Here is a 26,316-nt window from a genome sequence, read left to right as displayed (position 1 = left end):
AAAATACCAAACGGTTCCGTATTTCACTGAAATAATAAACGTTTTGTTTTCAAAATGAGTTTCCGTATTCGACCATATTAATGACCAAAGGCTAGCTAGTTAGCGGGCGCACGCTAATAGCGTTTCAAACGTCACTCTCTCTGAGACTTGGAGTAGTTATTCCCCTTGCTCTGCAAGGGCCTGCGGCTTTTGTGGAGTAATGGGTAACGCTGCTTTGAGTGTGGCTGTTGTCGATGCTTTCCTGGTTCGAGCCCAGGTAGGGGCGAGGAGAGGGACGGAAGCTATACTGTTACACTGGCAATACTAGAGTGCCTATAAGAACATCCAATAGTCAAAGGTATATGAAATACAAATTGTACAGAGAGAAATAGTTCTATAAATACTATAAACTACTATATTAACCCAAAAAACCTCTTACCTTGGAATATTGAAGTCTGACAAATAATATTTGATTTGAACTAAATATGGAGTAGAGTTCGACCGAATTCAACGTTTCTAATAATGACAATAATGATTACAACAATACTGAATGAACACTTATTTTAACATTAATATAATACATCAATAAAAAACAATTTAGCCTCAAATAAATTTGAAACATGTTCAATTTGGTTTAAATAATATTGAAAAAACAAAGTGTGGAGAAAGTAAATAAATGGCAATATGTGCCATGTAAAAAAAGCTAATGATCAAGGAATTCCTTGCTCAGAACATGAAACATATGAAAGCTGGTTTCCTTTTAACATTGAATCAATATTAAAGGTAAGAGGTTTTCATATTTAGTTAATAAGTCAAATATTATTTGTCATTTCTCTGAATACAACAGGTGTAGATCTTAACGTGAAATGCTTACTGACAAGCCCTTAACCAACAACGTAGATAAGAAAAATAAAGGGTTAAGAAAATATTCCCCAAATAAAAAAAAAAAAAAAAAAAACAATACAATAAAAAAAACAATAACGAGGCTAAATACAGGAGGTACCAGTACAGAGTCAATGTGGAATATAGGGGGTACCAGTACAGAGTCAATGTGGAGGCTATATACAGGGGATACCAGTACAGAGTCAATGTGGAGGCTATATACAGGGGGTACCAGTACAGAGTCAATGTGGAGGCTATATACAGGGGTACCAGTACAGAGTCAATGTGGAGGCTATATAGGGGGTACCAGTACAGAGTCAATGTGGAGGAGGCTATATACAGGGGTACCAGTACAGAGTCAATGTGGAGGCTATATACAGGGGGTACCAGTACAGAGTCAACATGGAGGCTATATACAGGAGATACCAGTACAGAGTCAATGTGGAGGCTATATACAGGAGATACCAGTACAGAGTCAATGTGAGGCTATATACAGGGGATACCAGTACAGAGTCAATGTGGAGGCTATATACAGGAGGTACCAGTACAGTGTCAATGTGGAGGCTATATACAGGAGGTACCAGTACAGAGTCAATATACAGGAGGTACCAGTACAGAGTCAATGTGGAGGCTATATACAGGGGGTACCAGTACAGAGTGGAGGCTATACAAGGGATGTTTACATACACTTAGGTTGGAGTCATTAAAACTCGGTTTTCAACCACTCCACAAATGTCTTGTTAACAAACTATAGTTTTGGCAAGTCAGTTAGGACAACTACTTTGTGCATGGCACAAGTCATTTTTCCAACAATTGTTTACAGACAGATTATTTCACTTATAATTCACTGTATCACAATTCCAGTGGGTCAGAAGTTTACATACACTATGTTGACTTTGCCTTTAAACAGCTTGGAAAATGCCAGAAAATGATGACATGGCGTTCGAAGCCTCTGATAGGCTAATTGACATAATTTGAGTCAATTGGAGGTGTACCTGTGGATGTATTTCAAGGTCTACCATCAAACTCAGTACCTCTTTGCTTGTGAAAATCAAAAGAAATCAGCCAAGACCTCAGAAAAAGATTTGTAGACCTCCACAGGTCTGGTTCATCCTTCTGAGAAATTTCCAAACGCCTGAAGGTATCATGTTCATCTTTACATACAATAGTCTGCAAGTATAAACACCATGGGACCACACAGCCGTCATACCGCTCAGGAAGGAGACTTGTTCTGTCTCCTAGAGATTAACATACGTTGGTGCAAAAAGTGCAAATCAATCCCAGAACAACAGCAAAGGACCTTGTGAAGATGCTGGAGGAAACAGGTACAAAAATATCTATATCCATAGTAAAATGAGTCCTATATCAACATAACCTGAAAGGCCGCTCAGCAAGGAAGAAGCCACTGAAGAAGGGCCTTGGTTAGGGATGTATTCTTGTTTTGAATCCCAGCCGCCGTAGGAGGCCTTTTGCCTTTTGGTAGGCCGCCATTGTAAATAGGCGGCCTACCAGTACAGAACATAACAAAATGTGGAACAAGTCAAGAGGTCTGAATACCTCCCGAATGCGTTGTATGTAGACCAGAATATCAGGAACAGGCTGGATGTGAGAAGGAGGGTGGCATCTCACTGCCATTCAGCATTCAGGAAGTAAACTGAAAATGCCAATTCCCTTCTATGGTTTTCAATTATGAAGAGGTGGAATTGGAATTTGATTTACTTCCTGAATTGACTGGAATTGAAATGGAATTGACTACAAAGCTGTTAGCTTCATCATTTAGTCAAACGATGTGATAATGCATAACGCTCACAGATGTGCTTGTTCTCATTCAGAGAACATTTTTTAGTTGAATAACAGAAAAGAAGAAAAACATGAGCTTCTGAGAGACTGTTCCTCTCTTCCATAGTGAGAACACTATTTTCATTCCCACAGCCTTCATCACCGTCCCTGAAGTGTCTTCACTGTCTGATCTTCATTCCTACAGCCTTCATCACCGTCCCTGAAGTCTCTTCACTGTTTGATCTTCATTCCTACAGCCTTCATCACCGTCCCTGGAGGGTCTTCCTGTACATCAGACAAGTTCTGAAGAGTTGCAGAAGCTGTACTTCATCTCCTTGTTAGGAGCAGAGTACTTCCTTGTTAGGAGCAGAGTACTTCCTTGTTAGGAGCAGAGTACTTCCTTGTTAGGAGCAGAGTACTTCCTTGTTAGGAGCAGAGTACTTCCTTGTTAGGAGCAGAGTACTTCCTTGTTAGGAGCAGAGTACTTCCTTGTTAGGAGCAGAGTACTTCTTTGTTAGGAGCAGAGTTTCAGAGTCTCTGAAATAATATTATTAGTGGCAATACATCAACAGCACAAAGTTAATATGGTATTATGTCCAGTAATGTGTAGCCTATAAGAAACCTGTCCCATTCTACTTGTCTATTATCTTTCTTTAGAAATAGTCATTTGTGATGACTTACTGATGCTTCTAGTGTGTCTCCTCAATGAAGAGAGCTGCGTGACCATGTGACACCATCCTTGATGTGGGGAGGAGTGTTGGACAGGCACATCCTGTTCCTGTTAAGACACCTGACCAGCTGAGTGCAGGTGGGCTCTCCTGTCAACATGAGGCTCCTGTTGCACCCCTCAAGGGCACATTGACAGATTTTCCACCTAGTCCTCTCTGGGATTCAAACCAGGGATCTTTCAGTTACTGGCCCAAAACTGTTAACCGCTAGGCTACCTGCAGCAGGAGCCCCATGTTGACAGGAGAGCCCACCTGCATTCAGCTGGTCAGGGGCAGTGGTGCCCTGTAAGTAACAAATGTATCACTATCAGAGGGGTGTATTATGACATCATATAGAACTACTCAGACATTCAAAATCAGGCTTCATCCACATCATGAAGGTGGATATTGATCCAACCATTTCAAAAGTAATGACCGGGCTGATGGAAACAGGATATGCCTTTACACTTTTATAAATAGCGACAGATGATATGTTAGTTTGTTTGACATGGTTGGGTCTTTTTGTGTCAGTGAAAACGTTTTTGTGAGAAATGGCGATGGAAACTCCTTTATGTACAAATATTTATATAATAACCATCATATCTTAGTTAACTTGGAGTCACGTGATGATATGTTGTGTGGTCCTCCCTCTAAAACTTCGAAAACCATGTAGTTTATTAGGCTACAGATGAAATAAGTTATGAACTTCACAGGGTTGTGAAACTACATGTGATGAGCTTGATGCTCCTTTCCAATACATTTTGAGGGTCTTAATCTGGTGACATGATGACCGATGCTTGGTTGCCATTTGACAATTAAAATATTTGCTCTCACCCATAATAATCTCATCATTCAGGTAACAACGTTTATTCAACCAGTGGGAGGTTTGTAAATGCCCCCAGGAAAGTCGAAAGAGAAACTCTTCATTGAGACAATCATGAAACAGCAATCCTTGGGAGAGTTGTGGTGGATATTATAAAATAAGGATCTGCTGGAGTCCAAGTCAAACCAAGATTCTTTATTTCTGAGCTCAGAGAGAATAACAGAGTTACACAGCGCAGTGTAGACAGTCTGATTTCCTGAAGCATTGGGTGATGAGCACATATCTTTATAGTTTCCTGTTCCTGGGTGGGACTTTATTCATACAAGGACACAGGTGCAAATTGGTTTGCAACACAGGATGATACTCCCAAGAACAAGAGCTTATAATAGGACAGTTTCACAAGGTTAGTCACATACTCAGTTATGTGGACACACAAACAATTAACATTTTCCATTACAGAGTCTGAACATTTTCATTTCATTAAATCATCAGTGGGCCAACAATGCAAATGTCAACAATGGAACTAATGCATCACATCCAAATATCACTTGATTATCTGTAGTGCTGGAGGAATGACACACCCAGATAAACACACAGAGTTTAAAAAAGGACCGTTTAAAAGAAGGAACCTGATCTTCTTTATATTCAAACTGACAGACTCCATATTCAATTCATGTTTTCTAATCAAAACAAACAAATATATGTTTGAGTATACCCTGTACCATTTAATTTCATATGGTAAAGACAGGTAAACACATTGTCAGTCAACAATATAAGACAACGGGAGCACTGTGTATGTTCTCTGATGAATTTTAAGTCAATGTGATGTGAAATATCAACATACACGCTAAGAGAAGTAATTTCTCTCTCCTGTGTGGATTCTCTAATGACGTTTAAGTGACTTATGAGTAATATGTTTTCCCACAGTCTGAGCTTTTCTAAGCCTTCTCCTCTGTGTGCAGTCTAGTGTGTTCTTGGGAGGAGTGGTAAGGCTTCTGCCCTGTGTGTATTCTCTCATGTCGTTTCAGATCCCCCGACCGGGTGAAACACTTTCCACATTGGGAGCAGTGGTAAGGCTTCTCTCCTGTGTGTGTTCTCTCGTGTAGTTTCAGCTCCCCCGACCGGGCGAAACACTTTCCACATTGGGAGCAGTGGTAAGGCTTCTCTCCTGTGTGTGTTCTCTCATGTAGTTTCAGCTCCCCCGACTGGTTGAAACACTTTCCACATTGGGAGCAGTGGTAAGGCTTCTCTCCTGTGTGTATTCTCTCGTGTTCTTTCAGCATCCCCGACCGGGCGAAACACTTTCCACATTGGGAGCAGTGGTAAGGCTTCTCTCCTGTGTGTTCTCTCCTGTGTATTCTCTCATGTTGTTTCAGCTCCCCCTGACTGGTTGAAAACACTTTCCACATTGGGAGCAGTGGTAAGGCTTCTCTCCTGTGTGTATTCTCTCATGTTCTTTCAGCACCCCCTGTGTTCTTTCAGCATCCCTCGACTCATGGGCCTTCTAACCCCCGAAAACACTTTCCACATTGGGAGCAGTGGTAAGGCTTCTCTCCTGTGTGTATTCTCTCATGTTGTTTCAACACCCCCGAACTGACGAAAAACTTTCCACATTGGGAGCAGTGGTACGGCTTCTCTCCTGTGTGTATTCTCTCATGTTCTTTCAGCATCCCCGACTGGTTGAAACACTTTCCACATTGGGAGCAGTGGTAAGGCTTCTCTCCTGTGTGTATTCTCTCATGTTGTTTCAGGTCCCCCAAACTGACGAAACACTTTCCACATTGGGAGCAGTGGTAAGGCTTCTCTCCTGTGTGTATTCTCTCATGAGCTTTCAGTTGTGCTTTCTGGTTACAACTCTTTCCACAGTGGGAGCACTGGTGTCGTCTTGCTGGTTTGGACGTCCCTGGCTCTGGTTCCTCTGAGTCTGGTCTTTCTCCTGCCAAAGACAGTGTTATTTTTAAATAGAGACCCGAATGAAACCACATGATAAAACAACCTTGCTACGAGGGTAAATCCTAAATCAGATCTCTCAATAACCTGAGGCCAGTTTTAACAATCTTAGTGTGATTTTAAAACAAATGTAGAGCTTCCTGGTAATTACTGCTATGTTTACATTATTTATTTTATTCATCCTGTTTTACAAGTCAGAACACAAAAACCTAGACAGTTCTAGGACACTGAAGACACAGACGTCGCTGGATTCCAATTGAACAGGTGGTTATAAATATATAACTTTCATAGCTGTATGATACAGAATGTGACCTACACACTTCCTTAAACATAAAATAACTAAAGAAGTAATTTTGTGTGGAAGTCCAAAACTTGTTTTTACGTCGCAGATACAAAGCACATCAGTAACATCTCCCCGTTGTTGAAAGGGTTCGACACATTGCTGTTTAATTGGACCATTTTCTTATTTAGACATTCACAGATTTTCAACATTTTGATTATTACTGATGTCATATTTTGGGTAAAGTAAAAAATAAGGTGAAATATTTGGGTAAATGTTCCTCAAACTGATAGTAACTACAACAAAAATATAAAACGCAACATGTAAAGTGTTGGATGTTTCATGAGCTGAAAAAAAAGATTGCAGAATTTTTTACAACCCTGTTTGTCAACATTTATTCTTTGCCAAGATAATCCATCCACCTGACAGGTGTGGCATATCAAGAAGCTGATTGAACAGCTTATTTATTACACAGATGCACCTTGTGCTGGGGATAATAAAAGGCCACTCGAAAATGTGCAGTTTGGTCACACAACAATGCCACAGATCTCTGAGGGAGTGGGCAATTGGCATGCTGACTGCAGGAATGTCCACTGGAGTTGTTGTCAGGGAATTTAATGTACAGTACCAGTCAAAAGTTTGGACTCACCTACTCATTCAAGGGTTTTTCTTTATTTTTACTATTTTCTACATTGTAGAATAATAGAGAAGACATCAAAATGATTAAAAAACACATGGAATCATGTAGTAACCACCACAAGTGTTAAATCAAAATATATATTTTATTCTTCAAAAGTTGCCACCCTTGCTTTCTCTCAACCAGCTTCACCTGGAATCCTTTTCCAACAGTCTTGTAGGAGTTCCCACATATGCTGAGAACTTGTAGGCTGCTTTTCCTTCACTCTGCGATCCAACTCATCCCAAACCATCTCGATTTGGGTGAGGTCGAATTGTACCAAAAAGTAGGCCAGGTCATCTGATGCAGCACTCCATCACACTCCATCTTGGTCAAATAGATGTATCTAGCACTTATCAAATAGCTCTTACACAGCCTGGAGGTGTGTTGGGTCATTGTCCTGTTGAAAAACAAATGACAGTGGGACTAAGCCCAAACCAGATGGGATGGCATATAGCTGCAGAATGCTGTGGTAGCCATGCTGGTTAAGTGTGACTTGAATAAATAAATCATGACATTGTCAACAGCAAAGCACCCACACACCATCACATCTCCTCCTCCATGCTTCACGGTGGGAACCACACATGCGGAGATAATCTGTTCATCTACCTCGTCTCACAAAGACATGACGCTCGGATCCAAAAATCTCAAATTTGGACTCATCAGACCCAAGGACAGATATCCACGAGGCACGACACGGGGACTCCGGGAGGGAGGAAGGGCTAGCGTTGTCCTGGTAACCATAAAGAGGGGACACAGACACACATCATTATGGATGCTGATGTCACTGTTGTCATAAAGTGCTCTACAGAAACCCAGCCCAGACCCCAATAGAGAAAGCTGTATGCTAGACCAGACCAAGCTGTACCAGACTGTACCATCTGGTGTTCTGATCTGGAGAGACTCTTCTCTGCCTCGTCAGCATCAGGATGTTGTTGAGGCTCCCAGAGGATCCACGATAGTCATGTCTCTCTCCTGTGTGAATGAGAACATCAAACAGATGGTAAACTTATGACCATCTATTGCAATCATAGAGTCTTACAAGAGGCATGCATATGTCTAAAATGGCCACTTTCATCATGATTTCCTAAAATATTGTTTGTGATGCAAATGTAAAAGGGTCGTTCCACAAAATGGGTGGCCTTTGTTATTTTAAGTAGAAAATATGCACCAATATAGAATTTTAAAAGCCTGTTATACTAGATGAGGGGAACTTTAATATAGACCACATGGAGAATTCAATACATCGAATTGAAAAGTCCCTAAAATATATGAACCAATGGCAGATTGACCCTTTAACAATTCCTACAGTACTGAACAACATATTCAAGTGTAGAACTTCAGTAGAATGCCACTTTAAAACCACACATTAGTTCAACAACGGCATAGTTTGTGTCCCTGTTTAAGACAGTACTCACTGGTGTTAATCTGATATTCTGTCTCTTCCTCTTTCACTCCCAAAACGTCTTCCTCCTTCACCTTTATTGAGATAGCATCCTCTTCCTCTCTAAACGGTTCTTTCTCTTCTTTCACTATAACAGCCTCCTCTTCCTCCTTTTTCATTCTGAAAGATTCTTTCTCCAAACAGCAGACCCCCTCTTCATTAGCAAGGGAGGAGTAGTTTAGTGAGCTCATGGTCAGGGATGTTATCTAGCTAGCTAGCATTAGCGTCTAGCCTAGTGCTAGGCTCAGTATCAATCTTTAACACGTTTGCAAATTGAACCAGTTGATACGTCAACCGAAACTTGTTTAAAACACTGAGATTAGATAATGTACATTAACATGGTCTAAAACGTCAATCTTTCAGTTTTATGTTGGCTAGCAAGCTACCGAGGTGGTTGAAAGAGTTGGCGCCTTGTTGTTCCTGAAGAAGCGTCCGTCCAGTCCATTATACGTCACGCAAGAAGAGTCAACTGAAAGACGCTCATCGCCATCTGCTGACTGGAGTGGGTAACGCAGTTTGGAAACAATAGTTACTACACTTTTTGTATTGGAAAGAACGTCATAATTATTTAACAATAAGCTGATACATTTTCTCTTCCAAATAATACGTTCCTGTACACAGACGTAGAAGCTCAATATGAATATGTAGATGATTAATAAATACTTATATGAATAGGTAGTGTGTTGATATACATTTTCTCTGTTCATTTTTCACAATCGTTTTTATCTTCACGTGACCATACTATTCCCTTAAAGCCACGCTCTATAAGATACAAATCATCCTGTAAACAACAGAACAAATGCATCACATGCAAATAGCACTTGGTTATCTGTAGTGCTATACACTGGGTAGACAAAACATTAAGAACAGCTGCTCCTTCCATGACTTAGAAAGACTAGGTGAATCCAGGCTAAAGCTATGATCCCTTACTGATGTCACTAGTTAAATCCACTTCAATCCGTGTAGATGAAGGGGGGAGACAGGTTAAATAAGGATTTTTAAGCCTTGAGACATGAGACATGGATTGTGCATGTGTGCCATTTGGAGAGTTAATGGGGAAGACAAAATATTTAAGTTACTTTGCACGGGGTATGGTAGTAGGTGCCAGGCGCGCCAGTTTGTGTCAAGAACTGCAACGCTGCTGGGTTTTTCAGCTCAACAGTTTCCCATTGTACCAAGAGTGGTCCACCACCCAAACAGTGGTGGTTAGTGCCGTTTAAGATGAGGCAGGACAATTTGTTTTTTCATGAGCATGGCCTTAATTCTATTACAGCATATTGGACGACTGTCATTCATATTTCACTCACCCTGTTCAATGTAACAGCAATAGGTTTAGGCTACTACATGATACTCTAATTGTCCCTATACCCATCATGAGGTAGCAACCTAGCCTATGAATGAAAGTTTAGAATGTAGGTTCACACAGGTCGAGAGAAAATTTTGCGGTGACAGACAGTGACACATAGACAGACAGTGACACATTCAATACTGCCTTGCACACTCTTGCCTGCATCTAGCTGAAATAGAGATATTACTGGACAAATTCAGGTATGTTTATCCCCGTTTTGTTCCATTTAAGAAACGTTTGTCAACAGAATCGGCGGAATGAATACACCCCTGATCATGCATAAACACAGTTCACTTTCATTACAGACACGTTGTATTCCTTCTTGCATCTATGTGCTCTCCTCTTATCACCTTCTCCCTTTGTTTCTGTCTTCAATGCACAACACATCAGCTGTATGTCACCAGGAGAAAAAACCTTTCCAAGCCAAACCATTTCATAACTGCTACACACAGCTTACATTGTTGTCAACATATTAGCTAAAATAACATCATAGTCAACAGAGCTAATAGAACTAACTCGTTAGTAAACCTGCTACAATCATGCAGTAACGTTACAGTGTACAGTCAGTAAGCAGTTTAGCACTTACCTTGGCGGGTCCCAGTGGCAATAAATTAGTAAAACCAAAAGCTTGCCTTGACTTGGAAGAGTTCCAGTGTTGTGTTGGATAGTCATAGCCAGCTAGCTAACATAGCATCCCTCTGTTTGAGCCAAGTGTTTGAGTAGACTAAACTAGATAGCTGCATTTGCTAGCTAAGTAAGTGAAACTGAAAGTGGAAAATAAATGACGAAATATCTCTCTCTCGCTTCTCCTTCATTTTGGAATAAAATAATTTGTTCAAAACTGTTCAACTATTGTATTTTTTCTCTTTTAGTCAACTACTCACCACATGTTATGCACTGCAGTGCTAGCTAGCTGTAGCTTATGCTTTCAGTACTAGATTCATTCTCTGATCCTTTCATTGGTTGGACATCATGTCAGTTCATGCTGCAAGAGCTCTGATGGTTGGAGGATGTCCTCCGGAAGTTGTCATAATTAACTGTGTAAGTCTATGGAAGCCTTGAGAACCATAATCCTCCTAGGTTTTGTATTGAAGTCAATGTACCCAGAGGAGGATGCAAAATAGTATGTTTTAATAAATTATTTGGTGACGTGATTATATTTAGTATAGTTTTATCTAAAAAGGACCACTTTTAAATATTTTACCATTTTTATTTTTCTGAAAATAACTGAGGACGATGGTTCTCCCCTTCCTCCTCTGAGGAGACCCCACTGCACCCAAAGGACACCCAGCCAACTTGACACAATTGTGGGAAGCATTGGAGTCAACATGGGCCAGCATCCCTGTGGAATTCTTTCGACACCTTGTAGAGTCCATGCCCCGACGAATTGAGGCTGTTCTGAGGGGAAAAGGGGAGGGTCCAACTCCATATTAGGAAGGTGTTCCAAATGTTTGGTATAATCAGTGGATATATCTGCCATTTAGCAGACACTTTTATCCAAAGGGATTTGCAGTCATGTGTGCAAACACTTTACATATGGGTGGTCCCAGGAATCAAACCCACTACCCTGGTTTAACAAGCACTATACTCCACCAACTGAGCTACAGGACCACAAGGAATGATCAAGGAATGACGCAGATAAACACACACAGCCTGAGTTTCAAAAATATAATTGAATCAAAGACCGTAACATTGAAACTGACATACTTCATATTTAGTTACAATCAAATATTATTTGTCACATGCGCTGAATACAACAGGTGTAGATCTTAACGTGAAATGCTTACTGACAAGCCCTTAACCAACAACGTAGATAAGAAAAATAAGTGTTCAGAAAATATTCCCTAAATAAAAAGTTCAAAAAAGTAACACAATAAAAAACAATAACGAGGCAAAATACAGGAGGTACCAGTACAGAGTCAATGTGGAGGCTATATACAGGGGGTACCAGTACAGAGTCAATGTGGAGGCTATATACAGGGGGTACCAGTACAGAGTCAATGTGGAGGCTATATACAGGGGGTACCAGTACAGAGTCAATGTGGAGGCTATTTTCAGGGGTACCAGTACAGAGTCAATGTGGAGGCTATATACAGGGGGTACCAGTACAGAGTCAATGTGGAGGCTATATACAGGGGTACCAGTACAGAGTCAATGTGGAGGCTATATACAGGGGGTACCAGTACAGAGTCAATGTGGAGGCTATGTACAGGGGGACCAGTACAGAGTCAATGTGGAGGCTATATACAGGGGGTACCAGTACAGAGTCAATGTGGAGGCTATATACAGGGGGTACCAGTACAGAGTCAATGTGGAGGCTATATACAGGGGGTACCAGTACAGAGTCAATGTGGAGGCTATATACAGGGGTACCAGTACAGAGTCAATGTGGAGGCTATATACAGGGGGACCAGTACAGAGTCAATGTGGAGGCTATATACAGGGGGTACCAGTACAGAGTCAATGTGGAGGCTATATACAGGGGTACCAGTACAGAGTCAATGTGGAGGCTATATACAGGGGTACCAGTACAGAGTCAATGTGGAGGCTATATACAGGGGGTACCAGTACAGAGTCAATGTGGAGGCTATATACAGGGGGACCAGTACAGAGTCAATGTGGAGGCTATATACAGGGGTACCAGTACAGAGTCAATGTGGAGGCTATATACAGGGGTACCAGTACAGAGTCAATGTGGAGGCTATATACAGGGGGTACCAGTACAGAGTCAATGTGGAGGCTATATACAGGGGTACCAGTACAGAGTCAATGTGGAGGCTATATACAGGGGTACCAGTACAGAGTCAATGTGGAGGCTATATACAGGGGGTACCAGTACAGAGTCAATGTGGAGGCTATATACAGGGGGTACCAGTACAGAGTCAATGTGGAGGCTATATACAGGGGGTACCAGTACAGAGTCAATGTGGAGGCTATATACAGGGGGTACCAGTACAGAGTCAATGTGGAGGCTATATACAGGGGGTACCAGTACAGAGTCAATGTGGAGGCTATATACAGGGGGTACCAGTACAGAGTCAATGTGGAGGCTATATACAGGGGGTACCAGTACAGAGTCAATGTGGAGGCTATATACAGGGGGTACCAGTACAGAGTCAATGTGGAGGCTATATACAGGGGGTACCAGTACAGAGTCAATGTTCTGAGGTACAGATCAGGAGCAGGTGTTGAAATAAAATACATACAGCTTCATACAGTTTGATTTAATGAGGCTTAATGACCAAAAGCACAATTCTATTTTTGTAAACATGAGACAAGTGTACGAGCATATGCGTGTTCTCTCATGAACTTTAAGTAGCCTTTATTTGTTGTGATATAATCCTTTCGAGACAGGATTGTGTCACTGATCTGGGGAAGTGGACCAAAGCATTTCTGCAGCATTGAAGGTCCTAAAGAACACAGTGGCCGTCATCATTCTTAAATGGAAAGTTTGGAAGTTTGGAACCACCAAGACTTCCTCATGCTGGCCGCCCAGCCAAACTGAACAATTGGGGAGAAGGGCCTTGGTCAGGGAGGTTACTGAGAACCCGATGGTCACTCTGACAGAGCTCAAGAGTTCCTCTGTAGAGATGGGAGAACCTTCCAGAAGGACAACCATCTCCGCAGCACTCCACCAATTTGGCCTTTTTGGTAGAGTGGCCAGACGGAAGCCACTTCTCAGTAAAAGGCACATGAAAGTCTGTTTGGAGTTTGCCAAAAGGGACCTAAAGGACTCTCAGACCATGAGAAACAAGATTCTCTGATCTGATGAAACGAAGATTAAACTCTTTGGCCTGAATGCCAAGCGTCAGGTCTGGGGGAAACCTGGCACCATCCCTACGGTGAATCGTGGTGATGCAATATCATGGTGTTATTGGGGATATTTTTCAGTGGCAGGGACTGGGAGACTAGTCAGGATCGAGGGAAAGATGTACGGAGCAAAGTACAGAGAGATAATTGATGAAAACCTGCTCAAGAGCACTCAGGACCTCAGACTGGGGCAAAGATTCACCTTCCCACAGGACAACGACCCTAAGCACACAGCGAAGACAACATAGAAGTGGCCTTGGGACAAGTCTCTGAATGTCCTTGAGTGGCCCAGCCAGAGCCCGGATTTCAAATCAAATCAAATTTTATTTGTCACATACACATGGTTAGCAGATGTTAATGTGAGTGTAGCGAAATGCTTGTGCTTCTAGTTCCGACAATGCAGTAATAACCAACAAGTAATCTAACTAACAATTCCAAAACTACTGTCTTATACACAGTGTAAGGGGATAAAGAATATGTACATAAAGATTTAAAGATATATGAATGAGTGATGGTACAGAGCAGCATAGGCAAGATACAGTAGATGGTCTCGAGTACAGTCTATACATATGAGATGAGTATGTAAACAAAGTGGCATAGTTAAAGTGGCTTGTGATACATGTATTACATAAAGATGCGGTAGATGATATAGAGTACAGTATATACGTATACATATGAGATGAATAATGTAGGGTATGTAAACATTATATTAGGTAGCATTGTTTAAAGTGGCTAGTGATATATTTTACATCATTTCCCATCAATTCCCATTATTAAAGTGGCTGGAGTTGAGTCAGTGTGTGTGGGCAGCAGCCACTCAATGTTAGTGGTGGCTGTTTAACAGTCTGATGGCCTTGAGATAGAAGCTGTTTTTCAGTCTCTCGGTCCCAGCTTTGATGCACCTGTACTGACCTCGCCTTCTGGATGATAGCGGGGTGAACAGGCAGTGGCTCGGGTGGTTGTTGTCCTTGATGATCTTTATGGCCTTCCTGTAACATCGGGTGGTGTAGGTGTCCAGGAGGGCAGGTAGTTTGCCCCCGGTGATGCGTTGTGCAGACCTCACTACCCTCTGGAGAGCCTTACGGTTGTGGGCGGAGCAGTTGCCGTACCAGGCGGTGATACAGCCCGCCAGGATGCTCTCGATTGTGCATCTGTAGAAGTTTGTGAGTGCTTTTGGTGACAAGCCGAATTTCTTCAGCCTCCTGAGGTTGAAGAGGCGCTGCTGCGCCTTCTTCACGATGCTGTCTGTGTGGGTGGACCAATTCAGTTTGTCTGTGATGTGTATGCCGAGGAACTTAAAACTTACTACCCTCTCCACTACTGTTCCATCGATGTGGATAGGGGGGTGTTCCCTCTGCTGTTTCCTGAAGTCCACAATCATCTCCTTAGTTTTGTTGACGTTGAGTGTGAGGTTATTTTCCTGACACCACACTCCGAGGGCCCTCACCTCCTCCCTGTAGGCCGTCTCGTCGTTGTTGGTAATCAAGCCTACCACTGTTGTGTCGTCCGCAAACTTGATGATTGAGTTGGAGACGTGTGTGGCCACGCAGTCGTGGGTGAACAGGGAGTACAGGAGAGGGCTCAGAACGCACCCTTGTGGGGCCCCGGTGTTGAGGATCAGCGGGGTGGAGATGTTGTTGCCTACCCTCACCACCTGGGGGCGGCCCGTCAGGAAGTCCAGTACCCAGTTGCACAGGGCGGGGTCGAGACCCAGGGTCTCGAGCTTGATGACGAGCTTGGAGGGTACTATGGTGTTAAATGCCGAGCTGTAGTCGATGAACAGCATTCTCACATAGGTATTCCTCTTGTCCAGATGGGTTAGGGCAGTGTGGAGTGTGCAGTGTGGTTGAGATTGCATCGTCTGTGGACCTATTTGGGCGGTAAGCATATTGGAGTGGGTCTAGGGTGTCAGGTAGGGTGGAGGTGATATGGTCCTTGACTAGTCTCTCAAAGCACTTCATGATGACGGAAGTGAGTGCTACGGGGCGGTAGTCGTTTAGCTCAGTTACCTTAGCTTTCTTGGGAAAAGGAACAATGGTGGCCCTCTTGAAGCATGTGGGAACAGCAGACTGGGATAGGGATTGATTGAATATGTCCGTAAACACACCAGCCAGCTGGTCTGCGCATGCTCTGAGGGCGCGGCTGGGGATGCCGTCTGGGCCTGCAGCCTTGCGAGGGTTAACACGTTTAAATGTTTTACTCACCTCGGCTGCAGTGAAGGAGAGTCTGCATGTTTTCGTTGCAGGCCGTGTCAGTGGCACTGTATTGTCCTCAAAGCGGGCAAAAAGTTATTTAGTCTGCCTGGGAGCAAGACATCCTGGTCCGTGACGGGGCTGGTTTTCTTTTGTAATCCGTGATTGACTGTAGACCCTGCCACATACCTCGTGTCTGAGCCGTTGAATTGAGATTCTCCTTTGTCTCTACACTGACGCTTAGCTTGTTTGATTGCCTTGCGGAGGGAATAGCTGCACTGTTTGTATTCGGTCATGTTTCGGTCACCTTGCCCTGATTAAAAGCAGTGGTTTGCGCTTTCAGTTTCACGCGAATGCTGCCATCAATCCACGGTTTCTGGTTTGGGAATGTTTTAATCGTTGCTATAGGAACGACATCATCAACGCACGTTCTCATGAACTCGCACACCGAATCAGCGTATTCGTCAATGTTGTTGTTTGACGCAATACGAAACATCCCAGTCCACGTGATGGAAGCAGTCTTGGAGTGTGGAATCAGATTGGTTGGACCAGCATTGGACAGACCTCAGCGTGGGAGCTTTTTGTTTTAGTTTCTGTCTGTAGGCAGGGATCAACAAAATGGAGTCGTGGTCAGCTTTTCCGAAAGGAGGGCGGGGCAGGGCCTTATATGCGTCGTGGAAGTTAGAAAAGCAATGATCCAAGGTTTTGCCAGCCCTGGTTGCGCAATCAATATGCTGATACAATTTAGGGAGTCTTGTTTTCAGATTAGCCTTGTTAAAATCCCCAGCTACAATGAATGCAGCCTCAGGATGTATGGATTCCAGTTTGCAAAGAGTCAAATAAAGTTCGTTCAGAGCCATCGATGTGTCTGCTTGGGGGGGAATATATACGGCTGTGATTATAATCGAAGAGAATTCCCTTGGTAGATAATGCGGTCTACATTTGATTGTGAGGAATTCTAAATCAGGTGAACAGAAGGAGTTCCTGTATGTTTTTGTGATCACACCACGTCTCGTTAGCCATAAGGCATACGCCCCCGCCCCTCTTCTTACCAGAAAGATGTTTGTTTCTGTCGGCGCGATGCGTGGAGAAACCAGCTGGCTGCACCGACTCCGATAGCGTCTCTCCAGTGAGCCATGTTTCCGTGAAGCAAAGAACGTTACAGTCTCTGATGTTCCTCTGGAATGCTACCCTTGCTCGGATTTCATCAACCTTGTTGTCAAGAGACTGGACATTGGCGAGAAGTATACTAGGGAGTGGTGCACGATGTGCCCGTCTCCGGAGTCTGACCAGAAGACCGCCTCGTTTCCCTCTTTTACGAAGTCGTTTTTTTTGGGTCGCCGGCTGGGATCAATTCCGTTGTCCTGGGTGAAAGGCAGAAAACAGGATCCGCTTCGCGAAAGTCATATTCTTGGTCGTACTGATGGTGAGTTGACGCTGCTCTTATATTCAGTAGTTCTTCTCGACTGTATGTAATGAAACCTAAGATGACCTGGGGTACTAATGTAAGAAATAACACGTAAAAAAACTAAAAACTGCATAGTTTCCTAGGAACGCGAAGCGAGGCGGCCATCTCTGTCGGCGCCGGAAGTTAAGGATTTGAACCTGATCGAACAACTCAGAAATCCCGAAAAAGCTGCGCAGTGACGCTCTCCATCCAAACTGACAGATCTTGAGAGGATCTGCAGAGAAGAATGGGAGAAAACACCACAAATACAGGGGTGCCAAGATTGTAGTGTTATGCCAAAGGCGGCTTGAGGCTATAATCACTGCCAAAAATGCTTCAACAAAACACTGAGTTAAGGTTCTGAATACTTATTTAAATGTGATATTTCAGTTTTAATTTGAATGCATTTAATGCATTTGCAAACATTTCTAAAATCCCGTTTTTGCTTCGTCATTATAGGGTGTTGTTGTGCAGATTCATGAGGAAAACCTAACAATTGAATCCATTTTAGAATATTCCAGTAAATTCAGGAAGTAAACTGAAAATTCCAATTCTTTTCTATGGTTTTCAATGAGGAAAATGTGGAATTTGGTTTACTTTCTGAATTGACTGGAATTGAAATGGAAATTGACTCCAACCCTGGTTTTACTACAAATCTGTCAACGTCATCATTTAGTCAATCGATGTTATAATGCATAAAGATCACAGATGTGATTGTTCTCATTCAGAGTAAATTATTCTCATTGAATAAAACTGAATTAAACAAATCAAATGTATTATGCACCTGAATAACTTCAACATGGACAATCTGGTTGATTCTCTGGTTGATTCTCTGCTCAACAACACTGACTGTGAATCAATCTGGTTGATTCTTTGCTCAACAACACTGACTGTGAATCAATCTGGTTGATTCTCTGGTTGATTCTCTGCTCAACAACACTGACTGTGAATCAATCTGGTTGATTCTCTGCTCAACAACACTGACTGTGTCAAACTTGGCTGTGATTCTCTTGATTCTGCTCAACAACAATGATTCTCTGTGATCAAACTGACTGTGAATCAATCTGGTTGATTCTCTGGCTGTCTCTGCTCAACAACAATGATCTGTCAGGCTGTCACTTCTGTCATCAGCCACTAACACCAGTGCTGCACCTTTGTCCTGGATGATCCCTGGATGATGGCTCAACATGGTTTTCTTGGATGACGGCTGCTCCCTCTTCCATAGTGAGAACACTGATGGCTCAACATGGGCTTCCTGGTTATGAAAGAAAGTGTGATGGTCAATGGTAGCCTCTCCCATTGTTTGAAGCAGTTGTAGTCTTTGTTGGCATGTATCCAGACCCCAGAATGGTAGTAGAAAGGAGCCTGTTCCCTGCATGCTTCCTCACAATCATTGTCTGGATCGACCACTCCCCCACCTGACCACAGGACCAGTATTGCTGTCTGATCTTCATTCCTACAGCCTTCATCACCATCCCTGGAGTCTCTTCACTGTCTGATCTTCATTCCTACAGCCTTCATCACCATCCCTGGAGTCTCTTCACTGTCTGATCTTCATTCCTACAGCCTTCATCACCATCCCTGGAGTCTCTTCACTGTCTGATCTTCATTCCTACAGCCTTCATCACCGTCCCTGGAGTCTCTTCACTGTCTGATCTTCATTCCTCAGCCTTCATTCCTCCCTGGAGTCTTTCACTCATCTTCATTCCTACAGCCTTCATCACCGTCCCTGGAGTCTCTTCACTGAGCAAGTAAAGATAGTATAAGAAACCTCTCCCATTCTACTTGTCTATTATCTTTGTTTAGAAATAGTCATTTGTGTGACCTAATGATTTTCCCTACAATTTATTTTAAGGATTTAGAAATATAGAAATGGTAGAACGAGGAATGTCAGAGTCTGGAATATAAATATGTACAGTTGGTTTACAATGTATATGATGGTGTGTCTAGACATTATGGACCGTATATGAATATAAAAGGTGTGTACAGCAGTAGTTATATAGGATGAGCCTTGACTAGAATACAGGGTGGAGTACTGGGTGGTTGACAGCTAGGAACAGTGACTAAGTTCAGGGCAGGGTACTGGGCGGAGGCCGGCTAGAGGTGACTATTTAACAGTCTGATGACCTGGAGATAGACCACACATTAACTATTGTGGTGGCAGCATCATGTTATGGGTATGCTTGTCACCGGCAGGGACTGGGGAGTTTGTCAGGATCAAAAGAAATATGAAAAGAGCAAAGTGTAGACTTTGTATAGGCACTGTACAGCCTTAACTGTGGAGTGACCCCAGGAAATCGGATATCAGCCAACTCAGTGACAACTACAGAACACAACAATGTATAGTTTACACAAATATTTGTCTCTTAGCTCTTATTGCAGGACTTTGACTGTGGTACATGACCCTCCATAACCAACCTATTGTGTGTATTGAACATTCATATTGAACAGCCTTACCTATAGAGTAGCACCACCACCCATCAGCCCATTCTCTTCTTGATGTCAAAGCTGCAGTGTATTGTTGCTGTCAGAGTTTATGATTAATAATCTTATTTACTTCAAGCCCCACTAAGATGTCCCCATACTATTCATTTAAAGCCCCTCTGTCAGATATAAATCATCAGAGTGGGAAACCAACTGACATGGAAACAATGGAGCAAATGTATCACTATCAGAGGGGTGTATTATGACATCAGATAGAACTACTCAGACATTCCAAATATCACTTGATTATCAGAGGGGTGTATTATGACATCATATAGAACTACTCAGACATTCCAAATCAGGCTTCATCCACATCATGAAGGTGGATATTGATCCAACCATTTCAAAAGTAATGACCGGGCTGACGGAAACAGGATATGCCTGAACAATTTTATAAAAGCCAACAAACTATATGTTAGTTTGTTTGACATGGTGGGGACTTTTTGTGTCAGTAAAAATGTATAAGCGAGAAATGGAGGTGGAAACTCCTTTATGAGCAAATATTTATAAAATAACCATCACATCTTAGTTAACTTGGAGTCACGTGATGATATGTTGTGTGGTCCTCCCACTACGACTTGGGAACCCATGTAGTTTATTAGGCTACAGATTAAATAAGTTATGAACTTCACAGGGTGGTGAAAGTGCATGTGATGAGCTTGATGCTCCTTTCCAATACATTTTGATGGTCTTATTCTGGTGACATGATGATTGATGCTTGGCTGCCATTTGACAAATAAAATAATATCGCTCTCATCCATAATAATCTCATCATGTAGGTAGCCTACCAACACTGTATCTGTGAGCTGCTGGCTACAGTGCACGGGACAAGAGAATTTTTGCAATATAATGCAACAGTTTTGTTAAACCATCAGTACAGTTGAAAATGCGATGGAAACCATTGGGAATTTAACAGCAAAAGTTATTTATTTGTCACGCAAAGCCTTTAATCTGCAATAAATCTGTTTGATAGAAACATTTCTGGTGGGAAAATGTATATATTGTTTTATGCAGATTTTTGAATATTCACATGAAAATCAGTCTCAAATTACATGGAAACTTAGCTACTAAGGTGGATATCGATCCAACACCTGCTGCTTATTCAAACCAGCCCACTGGGCACAGACGTCAGTTCAACATCTAGTTTCTATTTACATTTCTTTGATTCCTCAACTAAAGTGAATTTAACACGAAATCTACACAAAATGTCACCTGTCATTGGATTTAGGTTGCAAGTTGGGTGAAACACAAAATGTTACCAGTCATTGGATATCGGTTGCTGGTTGGGTGAAACACAAAATGTTACCTGTGGAAACAATGTTTATTCAATCAGTGGGAGGCTTGTAAATTCCCCCAGGAAAGTGGAACGAGGAACTCTTCTTTGAGACAATGATAAACAGCAATCCTTGGGAGAGTTGTGGTGGATATTATAAAATAAGGATCTGCTGGAGTCCAAGTCAAACCAAGATTCTTTATTTCTGAGCTCAGAGAGAATAACAGAGTTACACAGCGCAGTGTAGACAGTCTGAATTCCTGAAGCATTGAGTGATTAGCACATATCTTTATAGTTTCCTGTTCCTGGGAGGGACTTTATTCATACAAGGACACAGGTGCAAATTGGTTTGCAACACAGGATGATAGTCCCAAGAACAGGAGATTATAATAGGACAGTTTCACAAGGTTAGTCACATACTCAGTTATGTGGACACACAAACAATTAACATTTTCCATTACAGAGTCTGAACATTTTCATTTCATTAAATCATCAGTGGGCCAACAATGCAAATGTCAACAATGGAACAAATGCATCACATCCAAATATCACTTGATTATCTGTAGTGCTGGAGGAATGACACACCCAGATAAACACACAAAGAGTTTAAAAAAGGACAGTTTAAAAGAAGGAACCTGATCTTCTTTATATTCAAACTGACAGACTCCATATTCAATTCATGTTTTCTAATAAAAACAAACAAATATATGTTTGAGTATACCCTGTACCATTTAATTTCATCTGGTAAAGACAGGTAAACACATTGTCAGTCAACAATATAAGACAACGGGAGCACTGTGTATGTTCTCTGATGAATTTTAAGTCAATGTGATGTATATAAATATACACGCTAAGAGAAGTAATTTCTCTGTCCTGTGTGGATTCTCTAATGACGTTTAAATGACTGTTATGAGTAATATGTTTTCCCACAGTCTGAGCTTTTCTAAGCCTTCTCCTCTGTGTGCAGTCTAATGTGTTCTTTCAGGCTTCCTAAATGGGCAAAAGCTTTGCAACCTGGGAGAAGTGGTAAGGGTTCTCTCCTGTGTGTATTCTCTCAGGTTTCAGCTTCCCCCAAACTCTTTCCACATGTGTGGTATTCTCTCAGGTTGAAACGCGTTCCACATTGGGAGCAGTGGTAAGGCTTCTCTCCTGTGTGTATTCTCTCATGAGCTTTCAGGTTTGCTTTCCGGATGAAATTCTTTCCACATTGGGAGCAGTGGTAAGGCTTCCCTCCTGTGTGGATTCTCTCGTGTTGGTTCAGGCATGGTTTCCGGTTGAAACTCTTTCCACACCAGGAGCAGTGGTAAGGCTTCTCTCCTGTGTGTATTCTCTCATGTTGTTTCAGCTCCCCCGAACGGACGAAACACTTTCCACATTGGGAGCAGTGGTAAGGCTTCTCTCCTGTGTGTATTCTCTCATGTTTTTTCAGGTTTCCTCTCTGGTTGAAACACTTTCCACATTGGGAGCAGTGGTAAGGCTTCTCTCCTGTGTGTATTCTCTCATGAGCTTTCAGGTTTGCTTTCCGGATGAAACTCTTTCCACATTGGGAGCAGTGGTAAGGCTTCCCTCCTGTGTGTATTCTCTCGTGTTGGTTCAGGTATGCTTTCCGTTTGAAACTCTTTCCACATTGGGAACAGTGGTAAGGCTTCTCTCCTGTGTGTATTTTCTCATGATGTTTCAGGTCCCATAACCGGTTACAACCCTTTCTACAGTGGGAGCACTGGTGTCGTCTTGCTAGTTTGGACGTCCCTGGCTTTGGTTCCTCTGAGTCTGGTCTTTCTCCTGCCAAAGACAGTGTTATTTTTAAATAGAGACCCAAATGAAACCACATGATAAAACAACCTTGCTACGAGGGTAAATCCTAAATCAGATCTCTCAATAACCCGAGGCCAGTTTTAACAATCTTAGTGTGATTTTAAAACAAATGTAGAGCTTCCTGGTAATTACTGATATGTTTACATTACTTATTCATCCTGTTTTACAAGTCAGAACACAAAAAACTAGACAGTTCTAGGACACTGAAGACACAGACGTCGCTGGATTCCAATTGAACAAGTGGTTCTAAATATATAACATTCATAGCTGTATGATACAGAATGTGACCTACACACTTCCTTAAACATAAAATAACTAAAGAAGTAATTTTGTGTGGAAGTCCAAAACTTGTTTTTACGTCGAAGATACAAAGCACATCAGTAACATCTCCCCGTTGTTGAAACTGATAGTAACAGCAAAAACAAAAATATAAACGCAACATGTAAAGTGTTGGATGTTTCATGAGCATCACTGTTAGTCAACATTTATTCTTTGCCGAGATAATCCATCCACCTGACAGGTGTGGCATATCAAGAAGCTGATTGAACAGCTTGGTTATTACACAGGTGCACCTTGTGCTGGGGATAATAAAAGGCTACTCGAAAATGTGCAGTTTGTTCACACAACAATGCCACAGGTCTCTGAGGGAGCGGGCAATTGGCATGCTGATTGCAGGAATGTCCACTGGAGCTGTTAGGAAATTTAATGTACAGTACCAGTCAAAAGGTTGGACTCACCTACTCATTCAAGGGTTTTTCTTTATTTTTACTATTTTCTACATTGTAGAATAATAAAGACATCAAAATGATTAAAAAACACATGGAATCATGTAGTAACCACAAGTGTTAAATCAAAATATATATTTTATTCTTCAAAAGTTGCCACCCTTGCTTTCTCTCAAACAGCTTCACCTGGAATCCTTTTCCAACAGTCTTGTAGGCGTTCCCACATATGCTGAGAACTTGTAGGCCGCTTTCCCTTCACCTCTGCGATCCAACTCATCCCAAACCATCTTGATTTGGTTGAGGTCGGGGGATTGTGTAGGCCAGGTCATCTGATGCAGCACTCCATCACTCTCCTACTTGATCAAATAGCTCTTACACAGCCTGGAGGTGTGTTGGGTCATTGTCCTGTTGAAAAACAAATGACAGTGGGACTAAGCCCAAACCAGATGGGATGGCATATAGCTGTAGAATGCTGTGGAAGCCATGCTGGTTAAGTGTGACTTTGATTTATTTATTCATGACATTGTCAACACAAAGCACCCACACACCATCACATCTCCTCCTCCATGCTTCACGGTGGGAACCACACATGCGGAGATAATCTGTTCATCTACTCCTCGTCTCACAAAGACATGACGCTCGGATCCAAAAATCTCTCAAATTTGGACTCATCAGACCCAAGGACAGATATCCACCGGTCTAATGTCCATTGCTCGTGTTTCTTGGCCCAAGCAAGTCTCTTCTTCTTATTGGTGTCCTTTAGTAGTGGTTTCCTTGCAGCAATTCGACCATGAATGCCTGATTCACGCAGTCTCCTCTGAACCGATGATGTTGAGATGTGTCTGTTACTTGAACTTTGTGAAGCATTTATTTGGGCTGCAATTTCTAAGTCTGGTAACTCTAATGAACTTATGCATCAGAAGTAACTCTGGATCTTCCATTCTTGTGGTGGTCCTTAAAGTAATGATGGACTGTTGTTTCTCTTTGCTTATTTGAGCTGTTCTTGACATAATATGGACTTCGTCTTTTACCCAATTGGGCTATCTTCTGTATACCACCCCTACCTTGTCACAACACAACTGATTGGTTCAAACACATTAAAACCTGTTATGCTAGGGATTCCGCTAGCGGAACAGTTCGACAACATCCGGTGAAATTGCAGAGTGCAAAATACAGATTTTTTTATTAGAAATATTTAACTTTCATGCATTCACAAGTGCAATACCACAAATTAAAGCTTAAGACTCCATAATGTTTCATCATTAGATGCTACAAGGCTCCTTTAAGACTCCATAATGTTTCATCATTAGATGCTACAGTCCTCCTTTAAGTCTCCATCATGTTTAGAATGTGTCTGGAAGCGCTACTCTATCTATTCTACTCTCATCCTTTCGGTTTTAATAATATTTAAAAATAATCATGTTATTATAGGTAATAACTAACTTTAATAACTAGGGTTAATACCTGCCTGGCGCACCAACAAAATATTTCTTTAGCCCCCTCTAACAATACCGCTACAGAATTAGCATAGTAGGCCATGTAACTTAACCTGTAGTGACACCCAGCCCGTGAACGGGACCGTTATCATCATCTGACACTAATTAGCATAACGCAACGGACATAAATCTTCCTCGAAAATATTCCTAGTCATGAAAATCACAAGTGAAATATATTGGAACACAGCTTCGCCTTTTGTTAATTAAGCCGACCCCTTACTTTTTCGAACATTCTGTTAAAAATCGCGCAACATTTCAGCGTCCTGCTACTCATGCCAGGAATATAGTATATGCATATGATTAGTATGTGTGGATAGAAAACACTCTGACGTTTCTAAAACTGGTTAAATCACGGCTGTGACTATAACAGAACGTGTGTTTCATCGAAAAGCGGAAGAAAAACTGATCACCGAAAACTGGAAAAAATATCAATGCGCCACTTGCATGTATTGTCTATGGGACAGCAAATTAGATGGGGCCGAGATTGCAAGTCCTTCAGCTTCCACACGATGTCGCCAGTCTTGTCAATTGCCTGGGCGTTGTTTCTTGGTCAAACGAGTAAGAGAGACAGGATGTTTTGGAAGAGAGATTTCCGACCATGATTTGAAGACGTGGAGCTATTGAATACACATCGCCCCGTGATCAATTTGATAGATTATTAACGTTTACTAATACCTAAAGTTGGATTACAAAAGTATTTCGAAGTGTTTTGTGAAAGTTTATCGTTGACTTTTTTAATTTAAAAAAATGACGTTGCGTTTTAAAACGGTGTTTTTTTCTGATTCACACACTTTTCATATATCGATATTTGGGTATATATGGACCGATTTAATCGAAAAAAAGACCCAATAGTGATGTTTATGGGACATCTAGGAGTGCCAATAAAGAAGCTCGTCAAAGGTAATGAATGTTTTATATTTTATTTCTGCGTTTTGTGTAGGGCCGGCTATGCTAATTATTTTGTTTACGTCCCCTTCAGGTATTTTGGGGTGTTGCATGCTATCAGATAATAGCTTCTCATGCTTTCGCTGAAAAGCATTTTAAAAATCTGACTTGTTGGCTAGATTCACAACGAGTGTAGCTTTAATTCAGTACCCTGCATGTGTGTTTTAATGAACGTTTGAGTTTTAACGAGTGCTATTAGTATTTAGCGTTTGCATTTGCATTTCCAGATGGCTAGATGGCACGCCTGCGTGTCGGGTGGGC

At 41.9% G+C, this 26,316-nt stretch overlaps 1 protein-coding gene across 1 annotated transcript in view; it reads right to left on the bottom strand.

The window, feature by feature from the left end:
• Positions 1 to 5,663: 5,663 nt before the first annotated feature.
• Positions 5,664 to 26,316, bottom strand: part of LOC121843654 (zinc finger and SCAN domain-containing protein 21-like) — a 31,878-nt gene continuing 11,225 nt past the window's right edge. The window contains exon 6 of the mRNA XM_042313415.1: positions 5,664 to 6,106. Coding sequence (XP_042169349.1) covers positions 5,664 to 6,106 — 443 coding nt within the window. The remainder of the gene's footprint in view (positions 6,107 to 26,316) is intronic.

Source organism: Oncorhynchus tshawytscha, unplaced genomic scaffold (assembly GCF_018296145.1).
Source record: "Oncorhynchus tshawytscha isolate Ot180627B unplaced genomic scaffold, Otsh_v2.0 Un_contig_14086_pilon_pilon, whole genome shotgun sequence".
In the NCBI taxonomy this organism is placed as follows: domain Eukaryota; kingdom Metazoa; phylum Chordata; class Actinopteri; order Salmoniformes; family Salmonidae; genus Oncorhynchus; species Oncorhynchus tshawytscha.
This window is presented reverse-complemented; position numbering and strand designations above follow the sequence as displayed.